The 27,471-nt window shown below is 36.9% G+C and overlaps 1 protein-coding gene across 5 annotated transcripts in view; it reads left to right on the forward strand.

Moving 5' to 3' along the window:
- SPAG17 (sperm associated antigen 17) overlaps nt 1-27,471 on the forward strand; it is a 172,559-nt gene that overhangs the window by 47,548 nt on the left and 97,540 nt on the right. For 4 of the 5 annotated variants that reach the window (XR_012333560.1, XM_073809001.1, XM_073809005.1 and 1 more), the window contains 6 exons: nt 605-759; nt 12,689-12,819; nt 14,444-14,529; nt 22,860-23,096; nt 24,610-24,721; nt 26,848-27,003. Coding sequence is in view for 4 of the 5 variants with exons in the window: in XM_073809001.1 (XP_073665102.1) it covers nt 605-759; nt 12,689-12,819; nt 14,444-14,529; nt 22,860-23,096; nt 24,610-24,721; nt 26,848-27,003 (877 nt within the window). In the remaining variant the exon portion in view is untranslated. The remainder of the gene's footprint in view (nt 1-604; nt 760-12,688; nt 12,820-14,443; nt 14,530-22,859; nt 23,097-24,609; nt 24,722-26,847; nt 27,004-27,471) is intronic. The other variant, XM_073809010.1, reaches the window with a different exon arrangement.

Genomic DNA, 27,471 nt, shown 5'->3' on the forward strand with positions numbered 1-27,471 from the left:
GAAGATAGAATGTTTTGGAAAGGGCCAGGGATAGAAGTCATGTAGAAACAATATCAGGAGGACCGCTCACAGCATGTCTCTGTACTACAGCGTGGTGTAGTGGAGAGCACTGTGTGGAGTGTGAAATGTGACATGTAGAGTCGAAAGACTGGTATGAGCCCTGGCACCAGAACTTAGGGACTCCATATTCTTGGACGAGTATCTTATCCCCTCTTGGCCACAACTGATGCTGAAAAATGCAGCTTTTAATATTTTGAAATGGAAAAAATAATCATACCTATTTATCTGGGGCTTTTATGATGACAAAATGAGATGATCTATATGAAGGCATGGAAAACGTTAAATAAAAAACTCCTAGACTTAATTATTATCTCCCAGCGTTAATGAAGAACACTTGAGCAAATGCCTCTATGCCTTTAGCCTAGGATTTGTTTTTCTTTAAAAGTTGCTAAAATGCTCCTGAAAACGTCTGCCATCTATGGTCTCACCTTGACTAACATCATGGAGATAAGTGGAGAAAAAGAAGGGGGCAGAGAAATGCCCTAGCAGGAGACCCTTCTCTTGGGATAAAAAGACACAACAATGGATTTGTTTTGATTTTCAGGTTCTTCAAGAAGCCAATCAGCAATACAAGTGTATTGATTCTTATTACCACACCCAAGATAACGCTTTACTGTTGGTCTTTCATAATCCAATGAATTTGCAACGTCTGCACTGTGAACATTGGAACATTGCTCTTCACTCTAATGTTGGATTCAGGTAACCAACTTAGATAGTTTGGTTAGTTAGTTGTCTTAGCTTAGTTTGCTAGTTACCTAGTTTTTAGTTCTTATAGCCTAAGCTGGGTGGTTAAACTTGATAAAAACATTTGTGTGATACTATAGATTCAATTCAGCTCACCAAGTTGAATGTGTGTGCCAGGCACTGTGATAGGCATTGAAACTATCTCCCCAAGGAAGACAGATGTCATTCCCTATCCCATTGAATCTAGTGGGGATATTACTAAATTACATTTGATTCATTTAGACTCCAATAAAATAGCCTCTGAAAGATTTAAAGTAGGAACTACAAAACATGACATTCTGCATGCTGGTTTGTGGTAACTCCACTTGATCTAGGGAAGACTCAAAAGTAGGGCAGTTGAGTGGCACATGCAGTCAGGTTCCCAGCAAACTGAGGCCTCTAGGAATCAGTGATTTTTTTTTCTTCCCAGATCCTTATTCCATTGCTAACTTAAAATTTTGCTTTCTCTCCTTATTAATAATGAGGACTTTTCATTATTTTTCAATACTGGTTAATGTATGTTCAGTATTTATTATTTGTATAGAATTGTTTTAGTCCTAAGGGATACAGAAAGATAGGACGAACATGGTCCTGTATAATAATTGGGGAAATAGGTTGTGTGCATACATGGGAACACACATCTTAAAGTCATGAGATGATTTTTCAAAATTAAGGCACGCAACAGATGTACCAAGCTAATATCTTAAACTGTGCTTTTCTTTGTTTTGTTTCTCATTCCAGTAATTATATTTTTCATTTCTTTGCCGACTAGGACTTCCAATACAATTTTGAGAACATCCTTGTCTTGCTCTAGGTTTTGAATATTCATCTATTAAGTATGTTTTTGCTTTTGTTTTTCTGCTGTAGGGTTTATGTAAATACTCCTTATTAGGTTAGAAAAGTTCCTCCTGTTACTAGTTTGCTCTGAGTTCTTAATCATAAGTAACTATTAAATCATATCAAATGATTTTTCTACATCAATTTAGGTGTTCTTTTTTATTCGTTAAAGTGCTAAATTTTATTAATCGATATCCTAGTGTTCAACCTTATTCCTGTGAAAATCCAATTTGTCCATTATGATATCTTTTTTTATAAATTACTGCATTAGGTTTGCTAATAGATTATTTACAATATTTGGACCTGTATTCGTGGGTAAGACTCAGCTATAATTTTCCTTTCTTTAAACGTTCTTGTCTGGCTTTTGTATTGGGATTTTATTAGCCTCGTAAATTAATGGGTGGATGTTCTCCTTTTTCATTTCTATTTTTTGATTTTCTGAATGAGTTTGTGCAAGACTAAGACTATATGTTCCTTTGGCATATGGTAAAACTTCCAAATAAGAATATCTGGACTTGGGATGATGTTTAATTACTGATACAACTTCTGTCATGGTTATTAGACTCTTCGGGATTTCTATTTATTTATTTACTTATTTATTTATTTTAACATCTTTATTGGAGTATAATTGTTTTACAATGGTGTGTTAGTTTCTGCTTTATAACAAAGTGAATCAGCTATACATATACATATATCCCCTTATCTCCTCCCTTTTGCGTCTCCCTTCCACACTCCCTACCCCACCCCTCTAGGTGGTCACAAAGCACCGAGCTGATCTCCCTGTGCTATGCAGCTGCTTCCCACTAGCTATCTATTTTACATTTGGTAGTGTATATATGTCAATGCCACTCTCTCACTTCGTCTCAGCTTACCCTTCCCCCTCCCTGTGTCCTCAAGTCCATTATCTACATTTGAGTTTTTGTTCCTGTCCTGCCTCTACGTTCTTCAGAACCTCTTTATTTTTTTAGATTCCATGTATATGTGTTAGCATACGGTATTTGTTTTTCTCTTTCGGACATACTTCACTCTGTATGACTGACTCTAGGTCCATCCACCTCACTACAAATAACTCAATTTTGTTTCTTTTTATGGCTGAGTAATATTCCATTGTATATATGTGCCACGTCGTCTTTATCCATTCGTCTGTCAATGGACACTTAGGTTGCTTCCATGTCCTGGCTATTGTAAATAGTGCTGCAATGAACATTACGGTGCATTTCTCTTTTTGAATTATGGTTTTCTCAGGGTGTATGCCCAGTAGTGGGATTGCTGGGTTGTATGGTAGTTCTATTTTTAGTTTTTTAAGGAACCTCCATACTGTTCTCCATAGTGGCTGTATCAATTTACATTCCCACCAACAATGCAAGAGGGTTCCCTTTTCTCCATACCCTCTCCAGCATTTACTGCTTGTAGATTTTTTGATGATGGCCATTCTGACTGGTATAAGGTGATACCTCATTATAGTTCTGATTTTCATTTCTCTGATGATTAGTGATGTTGAGCATCCTTTCATGTACTTGTTGGCAATCTGTATATCTTCTATGAAGAAACGTCTATTTAGGTCTTCTGCCCATTTTTGGATTGGGTTGTTTGTTTTTTTCATACTGAGCTGCATGAGCTGCTTGTAAATTTTGGAGATTAATCCTTTTGTCAGTTGCTTCATTTGCACATATTTTCTCCCATTCTGAGGGTTGTCTTTTCATCTTGTTTCTGATTTCCTTTGCTGTGCAAAAGCTTTTAAGTTTCATAGGTCCCATTTGTTTATTTTTGGTTTTAGTTCCATTTCTCTAGGAGGTGGGTCAAAAAGGATCTTGCTGTGATTTATGTCATAGAGTGTTCTGCCTATGTTTTCCTCTAAGAGTTTGATAGTGTCTGGCCTTACATTTAGGTCTTTAATCCATTTTGAGTTTATTTTTGTGTATGGTGTTAGGGAGTGTTCTAATTTCATTCTTTTCCATGTAGCTGTCCATTTTTCTCAGCACCACTTATTGAATAGGCTGTCTCTTCTCCACTGTATATTCTTGCCTCCTTTATCAAACATAAGGTGACTGTATGTGCATGGGTTTCTCTCTGGGCTTTCTAGCCTGTTCCATTGATCTATATTTGTTTTTGTGCCAGTACCATATTGTCTTGATTACTGCAGCCTTGTAGTACAGCCTGAAGTCTGGGAGCCTGATTCCTCCAGCTCCATTTTACTTTCTCAAGATTGCTTTGGCTCTTCGGGGTCTTTTGTGTCTCCAAGCAAATTGTGATATTTTTTCTTCTAGTTCTGTGAAAAATGCCATTGATAGTTTGATAGGGATTGCATTGACTCTGTAGATTGCTTTGGGTAGTATAGTCATTTTCACAATGTTGATTCTTCCAATCCAAGAACATGGTATATCTCTCCATCTGTTTGTATCATCTTTACTTTCTTTCATCAGTGTCTTATAGTTTTCTGCTGTAGGTATTTTGTCTCCTTAGGTAGGTTTATTCCTAGGTATTTTGTTCTTTTTGTTGCAGTAGTACATGGGAGCATTTGCTTAATTTCTCTTTCAGATTTTTCATCATTAGTGTATACGAATGCAAGAGATTTCTGTGCATTAATTTTGTACCCTGCTACTTTACCATATTCATTGCTTAGCTCTAGTAGTTTTCTGGTAGCATCTTTAGGATGCTGTATGTATAGTATCATGTCCTCTGCAAACAGTGACAGCTTTACTTCTTTTCCAATTTGGATTCCTTTTATTTCATTTTCTTCTCTGATTCCTGTGGCTAAAACTTCCAAACTATGAATAATACTGGTGAGAGTGAGCAACCTTGTTCCTAATCTTAAATGGACATGGTTTCAGTTTTTTACCATTGAGAACAATGTTGGCTGTGGGTTTGTCATATATGGGCTTTATTATGTTGATGTAAGTTCCCTCTATGACTACTTTCTGGAGAGTTTTTTTAATCATAAATGGGTGTTGAATTTTGTTGAAAACTTTTTCTGCATCTATTGAGATTATTATATGGTTTTCGTCTTTCAATTTGTTAATATGGTGTATCACATTGATTGATTTGCATATATTAAAGAATTCTTGCATTCCTCGGACAAACCCCACTTGATCATCGTGTATGATCCTTTTAATGTGCTGCTGGATTCTGTTTGCTAGTATTTTGTTGAGGATTTTTGCATCTATGTTCAGCAGTGATATTGGCCTGTAGTTTTCTTTTTTTGTAACGTCTTTGTCTGGTTTTGGTATCAGGGTGATGGTGGTCTTGTAGAATGAGTTTGGGAGTGTTCCTCCTTCTGCTATATTTTTGAAGAGTTTGAGAAGGATAGGTGTTAGCTCTTCTCTAAATATTTGATAGAATTCACCTGCGAGGCCATCTGGTCCTGAGCTTTTGTTTGTTAGAAGATTTTTAATCACAGTTTCAATTTCAGTGCTTCTGATCAGTCTGTTTATATTTTCTATTTCTTCCTGGTTCAGTCTCAGAAGGTTGTGCTTTTCTAAGAATTGGTCCATTTCTTCCAGGTTGTCCATTTTATTGCCATATAGGTGCTTGTAGTAATCTCTCATGATCCTTTGTATTTCTGCAGTGTCAGTTGTTACTTCTCCTTTTTCATTTCTAATTCTGTTGATTCTTCCTCTTTTTCTTTATAAGTCTGGCTAATAGTTTATCAATTTTGTTTATCTTCTCAAAGAACGAGCTTTTAGTTTTATTGATCTTTGTTATTGTTTTCTTCATCTCTTTTTCATTTATTTCTGATCTGATAGTTATGATTTCTTTCCTTCTGCTAAGTTTAGGGTTTCTTTGTTCTTCTCTCTCTAATTACTTTAGGTGTAAGTTTAGGTTGTTTATTTGAGGTGTTTCTTGTTTCTTGAGGTAGGATTGTATTGCTATAAACTTCCCTTTTAGAACTGCTTTTGCTGCACCCCATAGGTTTTGGGTCATCATGTTTTCATTGTCCTTTGTTCCTAGGTATTTTTTGATTTCATCTTTGATTTCTTCAGTGATCTCCTGCTTATGTTGTTTAGACTCCATGTGTTTGTATTTTTTACATTTTTTTTCCTGTAATTGATATCTAGTCTCATAGCGTTGTGGTCAGAAAAGATACGTGATATGATTTCAGTTTTCATAAATTTACCAAGGCTTGATTTGTGACCCAAGATATGATCTATCCTGGAGAATGGTCCATGAGCTCTTGAGAAGAAAGTGTGTTTTGTTGTTTTTGGATGTAATGTCCTATAAATATCAATTAAGTCCATCTTGTTTAAGGTGTCATTTAAAGCTTGTGTTTCCTTATTTATTTTCATTTTGGTTGATCTGTCCATTGGTGAAAGTGGAGTGTTAAAGTCCCGTACTATGATTGTGCTACTGTCAAATTCCTCTTTCATGGCTGTTAGCATTTGCCTTATGTATTGAGGTGCTGCTATGTTGGGTGCATAAATATTTACAATTGTTATATCTTCTTCTTGGTTTGATCCCTTGATCATTATGTAGTGTCCTTTTTTGTCTCTTGTAATAGTCCTTATGTTAAAGTGTATTTTGTCTGATATGAGAATTGCTAGTCCACCTTTCTTTTGATTTCCATTTGCATGGAATATCTTTTTCCATCCCCTCACTTTCAGTCTATATCTTTCATTAGGTCTGAAGTGGGTCTCTTGTAGACAGTATATATACAGGTCTTGTTTTTGTATCCATTCAGCCAGTCTGTGTCTTTTGGTTGGTGCATTTAATCCATTTACATTTAAGGTAATTATCAATATGTATGTTCCTATTACCATTTTCATACTTGTTTTGTTTTGTTTATGTAGGACTTTTCCTTCTCTTGTGATTCCCGCCTAGAGAAGTTCCTTTAGCGTTTGTTGTAAAGCTGGTTTGGTGGTGCTGAATTCTCTTAGGTTTTGCTTGTCTGAAAAGGTTTTAATTTCTCCGTGCAATCTGAATGAGATCCTTGCTGGGTAGAGTCATCTTGGTTGTTGGTTTTTCCCTTTCATCACTTTAAATATGTCCTGCCACTCCCTTCTGACCTGCAGAATTTCTGCTGTAAGATCAGCTCTTAACCTTATGAGGATTCCTTTGTATGTTATTTGTTGTTTTTCCCTTGCTGCTTTTAATATTTTTTCTTTGTATTTAAATTTTGATCATTTGATTAATATGTGTCTTGGCATATTTCTCCTTGTATTTATCCTGTATGGGACTCTCTGCACTTCCTGGACTTGATTGACTATTTCCTTTCCCATATTAAGGAAGTTTTTAACTATGGTCTCTTCAAATATTTTCTCAGTCCCTTTCTTTTTCTTCTCTTCTTCTTCTGGGACCCCTATAATTTGAATGTTGGTGCATTTAATGTTGTCCCAGAGGTCTCTGAGACTGTCCTCAATTCTTTTCATTCTTTTTTCTTTATTCTGCTCTGTGGCAGTTATTTCCACTATTCTGTCTTCCAGGTCACTTATCTGTTCTTCTGCCTCAGTTATTCTGCTATTGATTCCTTCTGAGAAATTTTGATTTCATTTATTGTGGTGTTCATCATTGTTTGTTTGCTCTTTAGTTCTTCTAGGTCCTTGTTAAATGGTTCTTGTATTTTCTCCATTCTATTTCCAAGATTTTGTATCATCTTTACTCTCATTACTCTGAATTCTTTTTCAGGTAGACTGCCTATCTCCTGTTCATTTGTTTGATCTGGTGGGTTTTTACCTTGCTCCTTCATCTGCTGTGTATTTCTCTGTCTTCTCATTTTTCTTAACTTACTGTGTTTGGGGCCTCCTTTTTGCAGGCTGCATGTTTGTAGTTCCTGTTGTTTTTGGTGTCTGACCCCAGTGGCTAAGGTTGGTTCAGTGGGTTGTGTAGGCTTCGTTGTGGAGGGGACTAGTGCCTGTGTTCTGGTGGATGAAGTTGAATCTTGTCTTTTTGGTGGGCAGGACCACATCTGGTGGTGTGTTTTGGGGTGTCTGTGAACTCAGTATGATTTTAGGAGGCCTCTCTGCTAATGGGTGGGGTTCCCATCTTGCTAGTTGTTTGGCATGGGATGTCCAACAATGGAGTTTGCTGGTCGTTGATTGGAGCTGGGTCTTAGCATTGAGATGGAGATCTCTGGGAGAGCTCTCGCTGATTGGTATTATGTGGGGCCAGGAGGCCTCTGGTGGACCAATGTCCTGAACTTGGCTCTCACACTTCAGAGGGTCAGGCCTGACACCCAGTCGGAGCACCAAGACCCTGTGAGCCACACGGCTGGAGTGCCTTCAGAGTTGGAGATGCTGGCCTGCAGTGTCTCTCCTTCTGTGCTGCACATTAGAATCACCTGCTTCTTCCTTGCTTTGCCCCAAAGGTAGTGTTCCACAGAGAAAAACAATAGCCTTGAAAACAGTCACAGCTCTGAGATGGCTTTTTTCCTTTGTGCTTAGTCGGGTTTCCCTTGCTCACAGGGAGCCACATGAAGAGGCATTGCATCCGGCTCTTCCGACCAGAGTTCCTAGTGTGGAATGGCTGCCACCAACACTTCAGCCCAGGCGAGCCATGTGCAGAAGTGAGGCAAAGGACGCTGCATCCAAGACGGCAGCCAGGGACCGTGTCTTACCATTAAATTTATAAACACACATTTTTACTTCAGGATTAATCCCTTTCCTTCCTTTTGTTAGATTCAATTTTCTTAGCTCATTCTTAGCATGCGATTTTTAAAAGTCATACATTCTATTTATATTCTTCTAGAAGTTACACTTATCCTTTTAAATCACATATTTAAACCTTTTTATATAATAGCTAGGGTTAAAGAATATTAATATCATTTCACAGAAAATGTTAAAATCTTTAACATATTTTCACTTACTCCCAACAAATCTCCTACCTCTGATTTAGAAATTGCCTAAAAATTTTATTTCCAATTGTAAAGTAATATTTTTTAATCATAAATAAGTGGCATAAATAGTTGCCTACATTTAATTGTAAATTTTATGATTTCTTAACTCTTACTTATATCCCATGTTGTCTTGGATGTTTTTTCTTAATGCAGCTGGAAGACATTTGTGAGTAATTCTTTCAGAAAGTATCTGTGGGTGGCAAATTTCCTGAATCATTGCATGCTGAAATATTCCTTATTTTGTTATCTCATTTGAAATATATATATCCGTGTCCTCTCATCACAGATCAGTAGTAATGATTCTGGGTTTTGTTTGAAATGCAGACTTATTGAAAGGTCCTGAGCATAAGAGAGACATGATATGACTTAAGGATGAAACAGATCTTCCTACTTGCTCTCTCTAGAATAGACTACAAGGGGTCGAAGGTAGGAACAAGGAGACTTGTTGGGAGTCTATGGAAGCAATCCTAGCAAAAGGTGGTAGTGACAGACCAGGACGGTAGTGGTAAAGGGAGTGAGAAGTGATCAGATTCTGAATGTATTTTAAATATGTTTTAAAAAATCATTTGGATTTCCTGACAGATTGGAAGAAGAACATGAGAAACAAGAGTAGTCAAAGATAACTTCAGGGTATTTGACCTATTCAACTCAACCTGATGACAAGTGCAGACTTGCCATCAGCTAAGAGGCCAAAGGGCTTGATGAGCAGTTTGGAGTGGAAGATCAGGAGTTTGATTTGGGGCATGCTGAGTTTGAGATATCTTCTACCTTCCAAATAAAGATGTTGTGTAACCATAATTCATAGTCTACAATTTTCAGTTTCTTTCTTTCTCTTTTTTTAGGCAAATAAGGTATTTTATTATTAAATTTTTTTATTATTTTTAACTTAATTTTTATTGGAGTATAGTTGCTTTACCATGTTTTGTTAGTTTCTGTTGTACAGCAAAATGAATCAGCTATACCTATACATACATCCCCTCTTTTTTGGATTTCCTTCCCATTTAGGTCACCACAGTGCATTAAGTAGAGTTCCCTGTGCTATATAGTATGTTCTCATTAGTTGTCTATTTTATACCTAGTATCAATAGTGTATATGTGTCAATCCCAATCTCCCAGATCCTCCCACCCCACCCCTTTCTCCCTTGGTATCCATACGTTTGTTCTCTATGTCTGTGTCTCTATTTCTGCTTTGCAAATAAGATCATCTATACCATTTTTCTAAATTCCATATATATGCATCAATATATGATATTTGTTTTTCTCTTTCTGACTTACTTTGGTCTGTATGACACTCTCTAGGTCTATCAACATCTCTATAAGTGACCAGTTTTGTTCCTTTTTATGGCTGAGTAATATTCCATTGTATATATGTACCACATCTTCTTCATCCATTTCTCTGTTGATGGACATTTAGGTTGCTTCCATGTCCTAGCTATTGTAAATAGTGCTGCAGTGAACACTGGGGTACATGTGTCTTTTCAAAGTATGGTTTTCTCTGGATATATGCCCAGGAGTGGGATTGCTGGATCATATGGTTACTCTATTTTTAGTTTTTTAAGGAAACTCCATACTGTTCCCCATAGTGGCTGTACCAATTTACATTCCCACAAACAGTGCCGGAGAGTTCCCTTTTTTCCACACCCTCTCCAGCAGTTATTATTTGTAGACTTTTTTCTTTCTTTTTTTTTTTTTTTGCGGTACGCGGGCCTCTCACTGTTGTGGCCTCTCCCATTGTGGAGCACAGGCTCCGGACGCGCAGGCTCAGCGGCCATGGCTCATGGGCCCAGCCGCTCCACGGCATGTGGGATCCTCCCGAACCGGGGCACGAACCCGCGTCCCCCACATCAGCAGTCGGACTCTCAACCACTGCACCACCAGGGAAGCCCTAGACTTTTTTTTTTTTTTGCGGTACGCGGGCCTCTCACTGCTGCAGCCTCTCCCGCTGCGGAGCACAGGCCCCGGACGCGCAGGCCCAGCGGCCGTGGCGCGGCATGTGGGATCCTCCCAGACCGGGGCACGAACCCGCGTCCCCCGCATCGGCAGGCGGACTCTCAACCACTGCGCCACCAGGGAGGCCCTGCCCTAGACTTTTTGATGATGGTCATTCTGACTGGTATGAGGTGAAACCTAATTGTAGTTTTGATTTGCATTTCTCTAGTAATTAACAACATTGAGCATTTTTTTCATGTGCCTATTGGCCATCTGTATGTCTTCATTGGAGAATGACTATTTAGATTTTCTGTGCATTTTTTGATTGGGTTGTTTGTTTGTTTTTTTTTATTGAGCTGTATGTGTTGTTTGTATATTTTGGAACTCAATCCCTTCTCTATCACATAGTTTGCAAATATTTTCTCCCATTCTGTAGGTTATCTTTTCATTTTGTTTATGGTTTCCTTTGTTGTGCAAAAGCTTTTAAGTTTAATTAGGAGCCATTTGTTTATTTTTGTTTTTATTTCCATTATTCTAGGAGACAGATCCAAAAAAAGTATTGCTGCAGTTTATATCAAAGAGTGTTCTGCCTATGTTTTCCGCTAAGCTTTTTATAGTGTCTGGCCTTACATTTAGGTCTTTAATCCATTTTGAGTTTATTTTTGTGTATGGTGTTAGGGACTGTTCTAATTTCATTCTTTTACATGTAACTGTCCAGTTTTCCCAGCACCACTTATTGAAGAGACTATCTTTTCTCCATTGTTTTGTATATTCTTGCCTCCTTTGCCGTAGATTTTAATTGCCCATAAGTGTGTGGGTTTATTTCTGGGCTTTCTATCCTGTTCCATTGGTCTATGTTTCTGTTTTTTGTGCCAGTACCATACAGTTTTGATTACTGTGGTTTTGTAGTATAGTCTGAGTCTGTAGTATAGATTCCTCCAGCTCCATTCTTCTTTTTCAAGATTGCTTTGGCTATTCAGGGTCTTTTGTATTTCCATACAAATTTTAAAAATTTTGTTCTAGTTCTGTGAAAAATGCCATTGGGCATTTGATAGGGGTTGCATTGGATCTATAGATAGCCTTGGTTAGTATGGTCATTTTAACCATATTGATTCTTCCAATCCAAGAACACAGTATATCTTTCCATCTGTTTGTGTCCTCTTCAGTTTCTTTCATCAGTATCTTATAGTTTTTGGAGTATAGGTTTTTTGCCTCCTTAGATAGGTTTATTCCTAGGTATTTTATTCCTTTTGATGCAATATTAAGTGGGATTGTTTACTTAATTTCTCTTTCTGCTATTTCATTTTTAGTGTATAGAAGTGCAACAGATTTCTGTGTATTAATTTTGTATCCTACAACTTTACCAAATTAACTGATGAGGTCTAGTAGTTTTCTGGTAGTATATTTAGGATTTTCTATGTATAGTACCATGTCATGTGCAAACCATGACAGTTTTACTACTTCTTTTCCAATTTGCATTTCTTTTCTTTAAAAGAGATCAAGAATTAAAGAAAATAATGAAGCAACTTGAGTATAGAATTCATCTAGCTTTATTTTTTCAAAACTTTTATCCTCACTTTCATACAATTTGACAGTAACTAATCTTTATTGTCAAACCTAAATATTTCAACTTTTTTCCCTAGCAACAACTTTCTTTGGACATTCATATATTGTAAGTGTACATAACATTTAGTTAAAATAATTACAATAATCTGTATAAATAGAATAAATGGATTTGGGAGCAAATATTACTGAATCCTGGTAAGCAATAAGATGCTGATGTATACATAAATGCACAAGTAGCTTAGGGTGTAGTATTTAGGATGTGGGTATTCAAGGGCCAGTAAGTTTTATAGCAAGAGTGCAGTGTTTCAGCTAGTACAGTGAGTCACTTAGCTGGTAGTCAATTAAGATAGTACCTATTGTGCTATAAAATTGCCCTAAAAAGAGATTTTGCCATATTACTCTCCAATTAATAGCATTGAGAATGACTGTTTCTCCAAACCGTCATCAACTCTTGGTATTATCAAGCATTTTAATCTTTGGTTTGGATGGAAATATCTAATTTTTAATTTTATACATCTTTAATCATGAAGGAAGCTGAACAATTTTCAAATGTTTATTGGATATTTATATATGACTACTTTGTACAAAATATATTCTAGGATATATTGCTATTACATTTGTTACATGGGCAATTTAGAATCAGTTCATTTTTTTAAATTTCATTTGCACAATCAGTATCTTAAGCACTTGTTGACTTTAACTAATATTAGCTCAATTGTCACCTGCTGTTCTTTGCTTTTTTTTTAGGAATTATTTGGAACTTGTTGCAAAATCCATTCAAGATTGGATCATAAAAGAAGAAACTGTATATCAGGAAGCTAAAATGGCTGAGGAAATCAGTAGGACCAAGAATGAGCTGGAAATAAAATCTTCTGCTGGTACCAAAATTTCTTCTACTAGCAAAATTTATTCTATTAAAAAATCTAAAAATAAGTAACCAGTTGAACTTATACATAAGTCCAAAGACATTCTATTTATTAATTTAATCAAGACAGTGAACATTTCAGGATTAAAAAGAGTTATCCACAAAATTTCTGAGACTCTTCACTTTCCCTAAAAAATAGAATAGCTGCATTCTAAATATGATGAAAATATTTGTTGTATATTGATTGATACTTGTCTTATATTGACCATACTTCCTGCCAGATCTGAAAGATTCAATCTATTCAGATCCAGTGTGATGCTGAGAAATGCCAAATGTCTTTATTTTGCTGGGATTGATAGGTTCACCTATCTAAGTTTTGTTGGCAATATGTGAGTTAGATTCAGAGTCAGTATGTCTCCGTAAGAATCATTATGGCTTCCAAAGTGAGATTAAAACAAGACCTTCCTTAGAAGAGTAAACAAAATAGTCCCGAGACTAACTGGGAGTTAGAATTTAAAAATGAAGGAAAAACGGATTACTGGGGGCCTGTGACATGGACTCTACAGGATGTTGGATCAATAGATATTTTCATTTTTGTTGTTGTCAATTTTCTTGGCTTTGATGCTGTCAGTCAGAGAGAAGAGGGTGAGAAAAAGAGGAAGGATACTTGATAAATAAGTGAAATGTTGAGGTAATTCATCTGGAAAGTAAAGATATTTCACTGGGTTCGTACAAAGGAAATGAGCTCTGTGTGAATAATACTCATTGTTTCTGATAACCAAGTTGAGAGTGATTTCCTATAAAGAAGCAAAACTATATAATTTCCAAAGTTTTTGCAACCACTATAAACTACCAAAGCCAATTTGCTTGGCTTGATTCTAAAATAAAACTTGGAAAACCAAGTCAAAGATGAAGCATTCACCTTTCACCAAAATGGTTACATAATCCATCCATCAACTCAGCCTTCCTCCTGATGGGGTGCAGCAGGACAGCACTAGGTAATTGGAATACTCGATGGGACTATCTAAAAAGACAGGTAGGGCTGCCCTCTCACAATCGTGTCCAGGCCATACTTTACTGTTAGTAGCAAAAATTGTGGGTTGACTGCCTTTTCTTTATTCTGCTTCTGAGCAGAACCAAAAGCTTAATAATTATCTGGGTGTCTATGGACCAAATTCAGAAAATGGTTTATTTGGAATTGGGATTGGAATACACCTGGTAGGTATTGCATTCAGTTTGAGGCCTCTCAAGTCAGGACAGATGTAAATCTTCACAACAGAATAACTATGATGGCAAGAGGAGGGCTTCAGTATAGAAAGAAAAGTTACATTTGTTCTGTGTGGTCTTAAGGGGTTAAATTAGGATTAATTAGGTTAAAACTCTAGTGAGAGAGAGTCCAGTTCACTAAAAGCTTCAAAATCTCAACACTTTGAGAATGGAATGTACTGCCTCCACAGATGGTGAGTTGTTCATCCCTAAAAGAGCTCAGTTCCACTTCAGATGTCTACTCTAGAGATGGCAAAAAAAGAATTCAGAGATGAGTGAATGGGGATCCCCTACAACCCAGACGCTTGGTCCTTCGATGAAACCTTATTTTAGAGAGTTTTACTAAGAAGTTTAATTTTCTCTGATTATAGGTAACAAAGAAATGAGCAAAACAGAGATATCAGATCAAGAAAAAGAGAAGGAAAAGATTCCTTTTATTTTAGAAGGCTCTCTCAAGGTAATCCAAGGAAAGACAAATGACACTGACAAATCACAAGGTCAAAGTTATTTTGTGCTAGTTTGTGTGGTATAACAGGAAATGATCTTTCTGCTAAACTTGAAATGACAGTCTCTCCACCAAGCTATTTCCTCCATCAGATGATAAGCCTTTAGGAAACTATGCCAAAATCCAGGGCAGTGCTTTGTTCATAGTTGGTAAACTCTCTGCATCTGCTGCAGGAAGTTGTTTTTGTTTGCATTTTTATTGCAATTTTTAGTTACAAAAGTAATACATGCTTTTATAAGAAATCAAACTTAACCTGGCTGTCCTAAGACCCTAAAGTCAGAAATATTAATGATTTGGCATGTTCTATGCTTATACAAGCATGCATGCACAAATATAAGAGAGTATTCATGTTTGGTTTTGGTTTAGGTTTGGTATGTTTGTTTTTAACTCTGCTACATGCTTTTTTCTCTTGGCAACACATCATGAATATCACTTCCGGACAGTATCTAGAGATCTAACTTATTTTCATAGCATTATATTAGTCTATGATTTGGATGTACCTTAATTTATTAAACAATTTCCTTAGTAATAAATACCACTTTTTTCTATTTATACAGAAATATTTAACTTTTATGTAGTCAAATCAATCATCTTCGGCCAAAATTTAAAAGACACAATGCCAGATTTTGTCAAGGATGTGAAGTAAAGTAAATTCTCATACACTGCTGATTGAAATATAAGTTGGTACTTCCACTTTGGAAAATTGGACATACATACTAACGTTAAGCATATGATTTCTCTTTAACCAAATAGTTTCACTCCTAAGTATATACCTAATATACTTATGCATGCATGTGTTCACCAAGACACATGGACACAGTTTTCCTTGCAGCATTATTTTTAATTCTCCCAAACTGGAAACAATTCAAAGATTCATCAGTAGAATGCCTAGAATGGTTCATGTAATGAAATACTATGCAGCTCTGGAAATAAATGACATATAGCTACACACAGAAATACGGATGAATCTCACACACATGTTAAGCAAAAGAAGAGAAAGTTAAAAGACTATATACCTTATGTAGGATTTTGTTTACATAAGTTTTTAAATAGGCAAAGTTAAACTAATGTATTAAAAATTAGGATGATATTTGCCTTTGGGGCAGTACAAGTGGGTGGTAATTGAGGAGAAGCGTGAGGAGGGCTTCTGGGGAGCTGGAGGTCATCTGTTTCTTGACCTGGTGGTAGTTTTACAGGAGCACTTACTTGGTGGTAGTTCATTCAGCTGTTCACTTAGGATTTGTGCTCTTTTTGTATGTACGTTACAGCTTGTCAAAAAAAGCATTTTAAAAATCTGTCATTTTTTTTTTTATGGTTTTAGGGCTTCTGTGTTTTTGGTTCCATCAGGTTGATTCCACCTTGAGTTTGTATGTTAATTTTCCTTCACTCTCTTAGAATATTTTCATAGATATCCTTTTTATATTCAGAGATCTAATCTATCTGAAATACATGTTTTGTAGCATAATGTAAGGGTCTTTTTCTCTGCCAGATGGACTGTCATTTTACTAGTACTATTTAATTAAATGTAATATTAATCCCCACCCCTTAAACAAATTGGAATATTGATATGTCACATATTAGGTACCCATTTTTTAATCCATTTTTATAGATCCCTATACAATGATAAGAGATGTCCTGAACTCTTCTGAACACTATAGTGTCTACTGAGTGTTTGTGTCCTTCAAAATTCACATGTTGAAAACCTAATCCCAATGTGATGGTATTTTAAACCATTTTTGAATGCTGTATTCTGTTTCAGTTAATTATTCTTATACAAGTACCATACTATTTTAATTCCAGTAGCTTTGTTGTAAGCTTATAGACTGTGTAGGCAGGAGCTGATTTTCCCACCTCCATCAGTATGCAATAACCCTCAAAAGAGCATTGGTTAAGACTGGTGAGCCTCCCTGGCTTCTTGGTATTAATGATAAAGATAATTACATGGCAAATCTTTAAGTTTATTATTATTTGCTGCTTAATCTTAGTAAATTTTTAAAGTATCTGTTGGTATTGAAACTAATATCTATTGGGGTTTTTTCCCCTTTATTTAGGAGATATATTGAATTATGGAGATTGATTTAACAATATGAATAACCTTTGTATTTCTAAAACAAACTTCTCCTCAGCATTTCCTAAAGTTTAGTCCTTATCCCACAAAACCACATATGCTGTAATTGCCTAGGTATCTCTGGGGGGAGGAGAGACTTAAAATATACATGTTTTCACTCCATTCTAACTGATCTTTGGGAATAGAACCTAGGAATTTTAATTTTTAGTTAAGTCCCTGGGTCCATCTTTATGTACATTATTGATGAAAAATTATAGCACCATTTTTTTCATGGAATGTTATTATTTTAATATTTTAATTAATATTTTAATATTTAATTATTTTAATAAATAACTTACTCTGTTCTGATAGTATTTTATCTAGAATTTTTGTGTCTATGATGAATGAAATGATAGGCTTTTGTGTTGTTCTTAACAAGCATTACTATTAAGGTTACGTTGGCTTCTTTTTTGGGGGGGGAGGTGCTGCACCTCACGGTATGTGGAACTTCCCTGAACAGGGATCGAACCCACGCCTCCTGTAGTGGAACCATGGGATCTTAACCACCAAACAACCAGGGAAGCACCATGTGTTGGCTCTTTTTTTTAATTTAAGTATAGTTGATGTACAATATTATATAAGTTACACGTGTTCAGTATAGTGATTCACAATTTTATAAAGACAGCAATGGCTATTACAAAGGCAGCACCTAATCAAAAGATTGTGAAGCCTGTGAAGGTTTCTGCACCCCGAGTTGGTGGAAAGCACTAAGTTGGCAGATGAGATTTTCAAATAAAGATATAACTATAACTAAAAAAAGAATCACTACATTTATAGTTGTTACAAAATATTGGCTATATTCCCTGTGTTGTGCAATAGATCCGTGTAGTTTATTTTATACCTAATACTTTGTACCTCTTAATCTCCTTCCCCTATATTGCCCCTCCCCCTCCCTCTCCCCACTGGTAACTACTAATCTGTTCTCTATATCTGTGAGTCTGTTTCTTTTTTTTATATTCACTAGTTTTTTTGTATTTTTTAGATTCTACATGTAAGTGATATCATACAGTATTTGTCTTTCTCTGACTTATTTCACGTAGCATAATACCCTCCAAGTCTATCCATGTTGCTGCAAATGGCAAAATTTAATTCTTTTTACGGCTGAGTAGTATTCTATTGTGTGTATATATATATATATATATATATATCACATCTACTTTAGCTGTTCATCTGTTGATGGACACTTAAGTTGCTTCCCTATCTTGGCTATTGTAAATAATGCTGCTATGAAATTGGGGTGCATGTTGGCTTTTAAAATGAATTAAGGAAGCACAGCAAGGTTACTGTATGCAAGATTAACATAGAAAAAGAAATCGCTGGAGTTCCTATTCACCAGCAATAACTGATTAGAAAATGTAACATAAAACCAATATCATTCACAAGAGCAACAAAAACTATAAGGTGGCAAGAAAAATAAATTAATAAAAGATTTTTCTTTATGGAGAAAATTACAACATATTATTGAAGGACAATAAACACCTGAATAAGTGGGAAAATATACCATGGTCTGGATGAGAAGACTCAGTTTAGGATATGAAATATACTCATATACCTTTAAAAGTATATGCTCATACTTTCTTTTGTTTTGTTTGTTTATTTATTTATTTTTGGCTGCGTTGGGTCTTCGTTGCAACCTGCAGGCTTCTCTAGTTGCGGCGAGCAGGGGCTACTCTTCTTTGCGGTGTGCAGGCTTGTTGTTGCAGAGCAGGGCTCTAGGCATGCAGGCTTTAGCAGTTGCGGCACATGGGCTCAGTAGTTGTGGCTCGCTGGCTCTAGAGCACAGGCTTAGTAGTTGTGGCGCACGGGCTTAGTTGCTCCACTGCACGTGGGATCTTCCCAGACCAGGAATCGAACCCGTGTCCCCTGCATTGGTAGGTGGATTCTTAACCACTGCGCCACCAGCAAAGTCCCGTGGGGCTTTTTTTTAATTGGTACGTTTTTCATATCTGTGCCAGGCTGACCTCTTCTAGATCCTGAGTCAGGTCAGCGGGTTTAGGTTTTGTTAGTTACATCGGTTGATTTTGTTTTCTGCTGTGTTCGGTGCACACACTTGACAGCCATCCACTTCTGCTCAGAGGTAAAAGGGTATTCAGCTTTTCTGATATAATCCTGTTGAACTCCATCAAGACCCATCTTCACTACAAGAGCAATTAAGGCTCCTTCCGTTGGTTTCCCCATTAGAGTGTTGTTTCTAATTACAACATCATTGCACACACAGCCCGCCTCAACAATTTTGCTAACAGATGGGTTATAGAATCCATGAACAACACCACCATCAACAATCACTTCCCCAAATGGATTGTAGCCAACTCCAGTAACCTCAGCACACAGGCCATCTGAAGTAAATATGTGGGTAACAGTCATTTCATTCTTCATCAGGGTTCTAGTTTTATCTGAACAAATCATGTTACAGCAGCCCAGAGTTTCAACAATAGGTAGTTTTTTCACAATGGCCCTTTTCTTCACCATTCTCATAACACCAAGGGCTAGAGTCCCTGTGACCACAATGGGAAATAGAAATATATTCCTATCAAAATTTCAGCAGTTTTTTAATGAACCTTAGAAAGCTGATTCTAAAATTAATAAAGAAAAACAAAGGGATAGGAGCTTTCTTTCAGATAGTATTTTACTGACAAATTCTATCTCTTTATTTTTACCTTTCTGTGGCTTGATAATTTAAGTGTGTCTCTTGTAAACAGGAATTATAAACTAGATTTAAAAAAAATTATACTGATGATTTTTCTTTTAGCAGAAGACTTGAATCCATTTATACCTATTCTAATAAACTATATATTAAGATATATAGTTTATTTTCGATTTTCAATCTGTTTTCTATTTTCCTACCTTTTCTGTGATCCTTTTTTCTTGTTTTCTTTTGTATGTTTTTTTCCTTTTTTACTTGCAATCAATTTGATGATAGGGAACACTAATTTTAACTCTAAGTAAAATGTTATCCTCCCTCACCAGAAGAATTCTGTTTTTCATATTTGTAGACTGTATTCTGGGGAAAAATTGTACTCAGTGAGTTGTCAATAAAATATTTGCAGAAATTACTTTTCTTGCTTGTTACATAAATACCTACACAATATCCTTGATATTGTCTTTTGACCCAAAAAGCCTAAGTTATTTACTATCTGGCTCTTAATAGGAAAAGTTTATAATGTATACACTTTATTTCTATTCTTCTAGTGGTTGCTCTAGATTTTCAACTTGTATATATAATTTAATGAAGTCTCAGTAAAATATCTTTCTTCCAGAACAATACAAGGAATTATTAAAACGGCTTACTCTCTCCCAACCTGTGTTTAAGTTTTATCTTGATTTTTTTTGTTCCCACAAATTAGACATTATTATTGTCATTGCTTTATACAGTCAGTGCTATTGAGATTTAGCCCCATGCTTGCCATTTGTTTTGTTGAGCATTTCTTCTCACATCTTCTATTTTGTGAGTATTTCCTTTAGAACTTCCTTTAGTGAGGGTTTGTTGCTATTGAACAGGTCTGAAAAATGGTTTTACTTTACCTTATTTATTAAACATAGTTTTAATTTATAAAATTCTTGGTTGACTTTTTTGTATCCTGTTAGTACTCTCAAGATTTTGTTCCACATTTTTCTACCTGATGCTGTAGTTGTTAATATTGGGTTGGCCAAAATTTTGTTCAGGTTTTTCCATAAGATGTTATGGAACAGACTTTTTGGCCAACCCAATAAATTGATTGTTGATCTAACTTGTCATTCTTTTATAGACAGTTCATCTTTTCTCTCTAGCTGCTTTGAAAACATGTGGTGGTGTGCTGGTAAATGTTTAGCATTAGCTCTCTAGGAAAAAAAATTCTGTATAGATAAATAGATAGTTTATTCTAAATTTTACTGATATATGGTATGTATAGCACACAATTTACAAATAATAAAATAGGTAATACTCTTTATTGTAAATTCCATTTAGCCAGTGGATTCTCACAGAATTGCTTTCATTGATTTTTACTAAGCTCTTACATCTTTAGCCAGCCTATAGTTGCAACTGACAAACAAGGGTAGTGCCACAATGAATGCTGATTGATATTTTCATTTACATAAGCAAGTAAGACAAAAGTGAGCAACAGAGGGATATGTCTCACTTATTCACCAATGATATTAGCAACTTCTTTGCTGAATCAGGTAATAGTTTTTAAATACTCGAAGGATATTTCCTCAATTTTTTTTGTGCTAGTTACAGTGTAACAGCTCAAAACACAGCACACTGCATTATTAACATCTTCTCCATCATTTTTTAAAGTCTATGTAGTCAACGAGTAGTCAATAAATCCCTGATTTGTAGCATTTGCTGATATCTGTAGTGTAAATACTCCCATCATGGCTGACTTCAAGCTACTGATAAGATGTCACTGTATGTGGAGTTGGAAACAATATGCAGTAGCACACTGTTATAATTCTACCATACAGATACAATTTACATAGATAACCCCAAGAGCATAGATCAGGGGTCCCCAACCCCCAGGCTGCTGACCACTACTGGTCCTCGGCCTGTTAGGAACTGGGCCGCTGTGAGAGCTGTGGGCGGGCGAGGAAGGGAAGCTTCATTTGCTGCTCCCTTTCACTCCCCATCGCTCACATTACTGCCTGAACCGTCACTCGCATTACCTCCTGAACCACCCCCCACCCAGCCCTGTCCGTGGAAAAATTGTCTTCCACAAAACCGGTCCCTGGTGCCAAAAAGGTTGGGGACCGCTGGCATAAATCATAGTTAAATGTAACAAAGTAGTTAGGAAAGTGGTACGTTTTGAGTGTTTATTGCCTTTGTTTTTAATGGTATTTTATTGTGCATTTGTATCATTTGATTTTAATAATGGATGTGGTTAAAACTGACTCGCAAAATTCCTGAAAGTTTAACAATAAACTCTTCCAAGTCAATATGACCCAGGTCCAGCACATCACTATCATTTCCTGGGTTTGATTCACTGGTTAGTGTCTTTCATCAGCTCTGGAAATGTCTCATCCATTATCTGTTCAAATACTGCCTTTTCAAAACTCCTATTCCATTTCCAATAGGGCTTTCAAACTCACTGATTTTTGATACTCTCTTGTTTTTACTGATACTTTTGATGCCTCCTTTTCTTTCTTTAAGCATATTAAAATACTTATTTTATATTCTCTGATAATTCCAATATCTGCAGTCTTTGCAAATTAATTTCAGAGTTTGTTTCTTCTTCAGGTTTTTGATTTTGACTTAGTTCCTCAGATTTTGTGATTTTCCTTTGTGAACTCACATTTTGCCCACAATCTTTTCAGAATACTTTTAAGGTGATGTACATTTTGGCCACAAATCTATGTGAGGACAGGCTTGTGGTTAAGCGTTCTCAGGGCCAATTTCCTCCTGCCCTCTCTGCCCCTACTTTAACTCAGGGCCAGGGAAGCTGACTAGCTTTCATGATTTTACTCTATGGGGCAAGATTTTTTTCTAGTTCGCTCAGTGAAGGTGTCATTTTAAAAAAATACCCATGCTATTCACAGGTCTCTGATCTCCTGGGTTCTGGCTCTAGTCCCTATAACTCCCAAAACCCAAGTTCTTGGCTTCCAGGGATGGGCAGATAACCCTGGGAAACTGCTGTTTTCAGTGCTTCCTTCCCTCATTGAATTAGTGCTTTCTCATATTTTTTACTTTGCTGCCAACATTGCTATGCATTACAATGCATTTCATTACATTGCTATGCATTACAATGATGATTTGATATTTTAGCCATCATTTCTGAAATATTTTATGCCAGGAATGTTTCTTTGTACATCTTGTCTACCATACTGCTGATTAACCATGTTTAGAACCTAAATTGGGGATTGGATTCTTGTGGAAAAGTATAAGAGCCAGGGAGACCAGCTAAGAGGCTGATGCAGTAGTTCAGGTTAAAGATTAAAAGACCTGAAGTAGAGAAAACTTCAACAGAGGGTGAGAGAAAAAGCTGAAGTGAAGAGAGATCTCTGCAGAGGATTGGCAGGGTTTAGCATACAGAAGTTGGGTGAGAGAAAGAGAATCAAGGATGACACCACAATTTCTAGCTCAGTATTTTGATCCATCAGAGATACAGCTTATAAAAATCATGTTAAATATTCTCCAGAGTGAACCTGAATAGGATCAGATTTGTTTCAAAATCCTATTAATTTTTTAAAAATGTGTTTACAGGCATGGAAAGAACAAGATAGGTTAGCTGAAGAGGAACGCTTAAAGGAAGAAAGAAAAGCAGAAAAGAAGAGTAAGGACTCTGGTAAAAAGAAAGGCAAGGAAAAACTAGAGAAAGAAGATGGTAGGAATTTCAAGAGAGAAAATTTTTTAAAGGAGAAATTGGAAGAAGAGCAAATAAAGATCCTGGAAATAACAGAGGAGCCCCTCCAGGAACCAGAACCTGAGATCGTTTACTCGGTAAAATCAATTTTCTAAAAAGCTCCTTTGGGTCATTCCTAATTGTTTGGGGAAGAACACAGCTTCTGTGGAAACATAAGGTTTTCAGTCTTCACTGCCACCACAGAGGCCTTGGGGTTTCTTCTAGTATAGAAGATCTCAGACCTGCAGTCCATCCTGTGATACCTAGGACCTTCTTTGCAGCTGATCATCAAGACAGGAACACCCTTAGGCCAGTTTTTCTTGAGTGCCATGAAGCTAGGTTTCTAGGGGTGGTAAAGATGGAAATTTGACACAAAAGCATTCACTTAGGTGTATGTAAATAAGCAACTGTGATAGATCAGCATTGTATCAAACCAAACTTGGGTCCACTTGCCTGCACACAGTAACGCCAGTCTACTGACACCGGGTTGTGGTGAAGGAAAGTGCAACGTTTATCGCAGGGCACCAAGCAAGGAGTCCTGGGCAGCTAGTGCTCAAAGCAACCAACTTCCCAATGGGTTTCAGGAAAGCATTTTTAAAGGCCAGGTGAGGGAGGGAAGTCGCAGGGTATGTGACCATCTCCTGAAGACTTCTCTGATTGGTTGATGGTGAGGTAACAGGGCAGTGTCACAGGGGTTAACATTATCAATCCTTAGGCACCAGTAGGTCTGGGGGCTATGGTGCTCATGGTCATCAAGTACAATAGTTCATTTCTTCCATTTGGTGCTGGTTTTAGTATCTGTAAGGCAACTCAGGAAATGTGCCTCAAATACTATTATCTAGGTACTTCAGAGGAGCTAAAGCAGAGGATATGGGGGAGGAGTCTGTCCCAGGAAGGCCCATAGAGTCCTGCTCAGTTACAATAGTGGACAAAGAGGTTGGCTTTTTCTGTCTCAGATGATGGGACTTGCTGAGTACATTGGGTTGTCTCTCTGTATGCACCCACGTTACTTGCCTGTATGCTTTTGTGAAACCTTCCCTTTGCCAATCTCTCCCTCAAGCTGTTTTATGAGAAAAACCTAATCAGAAAAAAAAAAAAGATGGGAAAAAAAGTAACAGCCCTTGTCCTTTCTAGTTACTACTCTGAGCCAGTTGTTCTCAAGCTTTAGCCTGCATCAGTATCACTTGGAGCTCTATTAGCGACACTTAGTAAAAAAAAAAAAAAAGTCTTTAACACTTGACCTTCTAAAATGTAAAGTACCAATACTCCTCAGTATATTAGCTCTCTTTAAACAGGAAATTAACAGCCAATGAAGGAGAAATTAATAACTTTTCGCACTGCCTTGGCAATAGTCCAGTGATTTGAATTGCACTGGGTTATGAGGATGCTCCAGTGAACAGAGTTTAAAATCATGTACCTTCTTTAATTCTACCTGTCATTATAACACTACAGGAGGTGCCAAAGATAAGATGGACACTGGCCTCTGAGTCTACAAAGTGACAAATCATTTAGCAGAAATTAGGCTTATGGCAGCTTTAACTGGCTCACATGGATGACCTAATTTTTGTCCATTGCCATTCCACACGCAAAGCATGATGTTTTCTTTTCTAGTTTCGTGGATACAACATGGGAGAAGTACCAGTCCAAATCTCAGGAACAAATTATTATCTGTATCCTTCCGATGGAGGGCAGATTGAAGTAGAAAAGACAACATTTGAAAAAGGTACATTTTGAAAGCAGCTGGTTAATGGTTTGGAAGATATTAACCCATTTCAGGTAATCCTGGGGCCTTGTACTCCTGAGTATGATACATGAGAGTAGTAATGTGCCCCCAGTGATTCATTTATGCACAACGTTCCCCACTTTCAGACTTCACACTCTTCTGTTGTAATAGCCTCTGCAAGGCACAGGCCAGCCGTGAGGTTACCTGGGCACACTAAGACAAACATTCCAGTTGTTAAAATATGAAAATATTTCCATAGGATTGGAAAATAGTATAATAGTAACTGCAGTAAGCAAATCGTTACTTAATAATGTTAATTACAACACATAGTGTTATCTCAGAAACTAAGCACATACTGTGAATTTAGAGCAAATTCCTGATTTGGTTTCTGGAGCACAGAGTTTGGGGGCCTGCTGCCAATATCCAGTTATTTTTGCTATAAAGAAATTGCCTCTGGATTCAGAAGTCATTAAGTGGGAGGGAGGTCTTGGAGATGAGCTGAGGAGGACCTAGTCTGGAAAAAGGAAATGTTTCATTCTCCCCAAGGGAAGAGCAGATCTGGGCTCTAGGGAACTTACTGGGGACATCTTGTAGAGCTTCTCTTTTCACTTTGCTTTAAAGATTTCTTAGGATGGGTTTGAGGACCTGGGTTTTATTTGACAGCTTATTGTCTAGTAGGGAGCTGTGGTCTCTGAGAGCTGGGAAAAGTCAGTGGGGAGGGAGTGTAAGCAAGATCCTGTTTAATGTCCACAAGATTAGGCAACCCAACAAGGGACACCAGGGCTCCTCCCATCCACACTCTGCCTGCGACACCAGCCCGCCCCTTCTCACTCCCTACCCTTCCTCCAGCCCTCTCTTAATTTTCCTTCCTTCCTTCCTCCCTTTCTCCCTTCCTCCCTTCTTCCCTTCCTCCCTTCCTTCCTTCCTTCCTATCATCAAATGACCATCAATTTAATGAGGAAATCATTACAAGAGTGAGAACGCTATTCCCTATGTGGAATCATGGCTCAAGCATCATTAGATAGTAACTGCCACATCAAACAAAAGATCCTACCAATGATTTTTAAACTAAAAAGGCCTACAAATTATTCAAATTATTTAAAGAATGGTTTGTGGTACAACTTATATCAAATGCCAGACTGTTTTATTATATAAAGTTTGTTTATTTAAAACATGAAAGGGGGGACTTCCCTGGCGGTCCAGTGGTGAGGACTCCGGCTTCCACTGCAGGGGGCGGGCTTTGATCCCTGGTCGGGAACTGAGATCCCGCAGGCCACTTTGTGCAGCCAAAAAAAATAAATAAAAATAAAGACATTTAAAACATGAAAGGGATTTTTATTAATAGATAGGTGTGCATATTTATTTATATTACAATATTTTTTAGTGTTTAATATTTTGAATATCAACCCTGGGTGTAGGGTACAAATAGTAGTAACTAAAAATGGAACTCAGAATCACAGAACTGAGAAAAGCACTGGACTCAAGTTTTAAAATGCTATGTTCCATTTTCAGTAACCGTTCTTTACTCTTATCAATATTTGCATATGCATGTAATATATATGTTTCAGATGGTTCATAGTAAGTACATTTTTATCTTAATTCTATCAACTTTGAGATATGATCATTCAATGAAAGTTGAAAAGGAAAGGCTGGGTTAAAAAAAAAAAGAAAAAAGCTGGAAGAGGAGACAAAGAATGAGTCAGAACACTAGCAGAAAATGTTTTGTTTGGGAAATTCTTATATGTTCCTACTAACAATAATAACTACTGTAACTAACATTTATGCAATTCTTTATCAATTACAAAATCCTTTCACGTTAACCATCATGTGTGATTGATCATAAAGTTGAGTATAGGTATACCTTAGCCAATTTACTCTCCCTTCTGTAATTGGATTTTAGGTATGAGCAGAAAGTCTGCAAACATCTCCCTGATCCACCTGCTGTTCCTTCCTGGAATTCCACCAACACTTTTTTCTTTTAGGTATCTTTTTATAAAAGTAGTGACATCCCTAGGTATTTCTAGTCCCTGACTTAAATGCTATGCTGCATTATTTAGAGGTCTTATCACAGAGCTTAATTGGGGCATCACAATCAGCCCATTTTCTATCCCATGATTCTTCTCCAGGCCCAACTTTTATCAAAGTGAAAGTGAAAAAGGACAAGCACAATTTTTTAATTCATTTAAGAGACCCTAAGAAAATTTTGAAAAAGGAGAAAAAAGAGGATTATCCTTCAGAAGATGAGGAAGGAGAAGGAGAAGGAGAGCAACATTTTGAAAAAGGTAAGCAGCTGCATCTTTGTGGCAGTGGGTATCAGTACTTCCACCATAGGTCAAACCTATCCACCTAACAGAAACACATGCATCCCTGGCAGGTAGCATGTGTAATTTTTACAGATGATAACTGAAGTGTTTTGCCATCTTGTTTATATACACTTTCCCTAATGTAAAGGGGATATATACATCATATACATAGCCCATCTATAGTGGGCTGCTTACTTGGTTTTGCCTCTTCTGGGAACCCAGCTCTTGATTCCAGCTGACATGGAGAGTCTACCTCGCCTGGCTACCTTTTTGTAGCAACATTGAGTTTGCAATGTCCTTTCTGTTCTGAATTTTGTTTAATGCACTGTACCAAGTGCAATCTCTAGGACTCAGGTCCTTATTAATTGATTCCTACTGAAGGTTTGGCTTCTCTGCGATACTGACTGTGAATGATAGGGTTTCTATCTATGATCTATCACTTGGATC

Source organism: Tursiops truncatus, chromosome 1 (assembly GCF_011762595.2).
Source record: "Tursiops truncatus isolate mTurTru1 chromosome 1, mTurTru1.mat.Y, whole genome shotgun sequence".
Taxonomy (NCBI): domain Eukaryota; kingdom Metazoa; phylum Chordata; class Mammalia; order Artiodactyla; family Delphinidae; genus Tursiops; species Tursiops truncatus.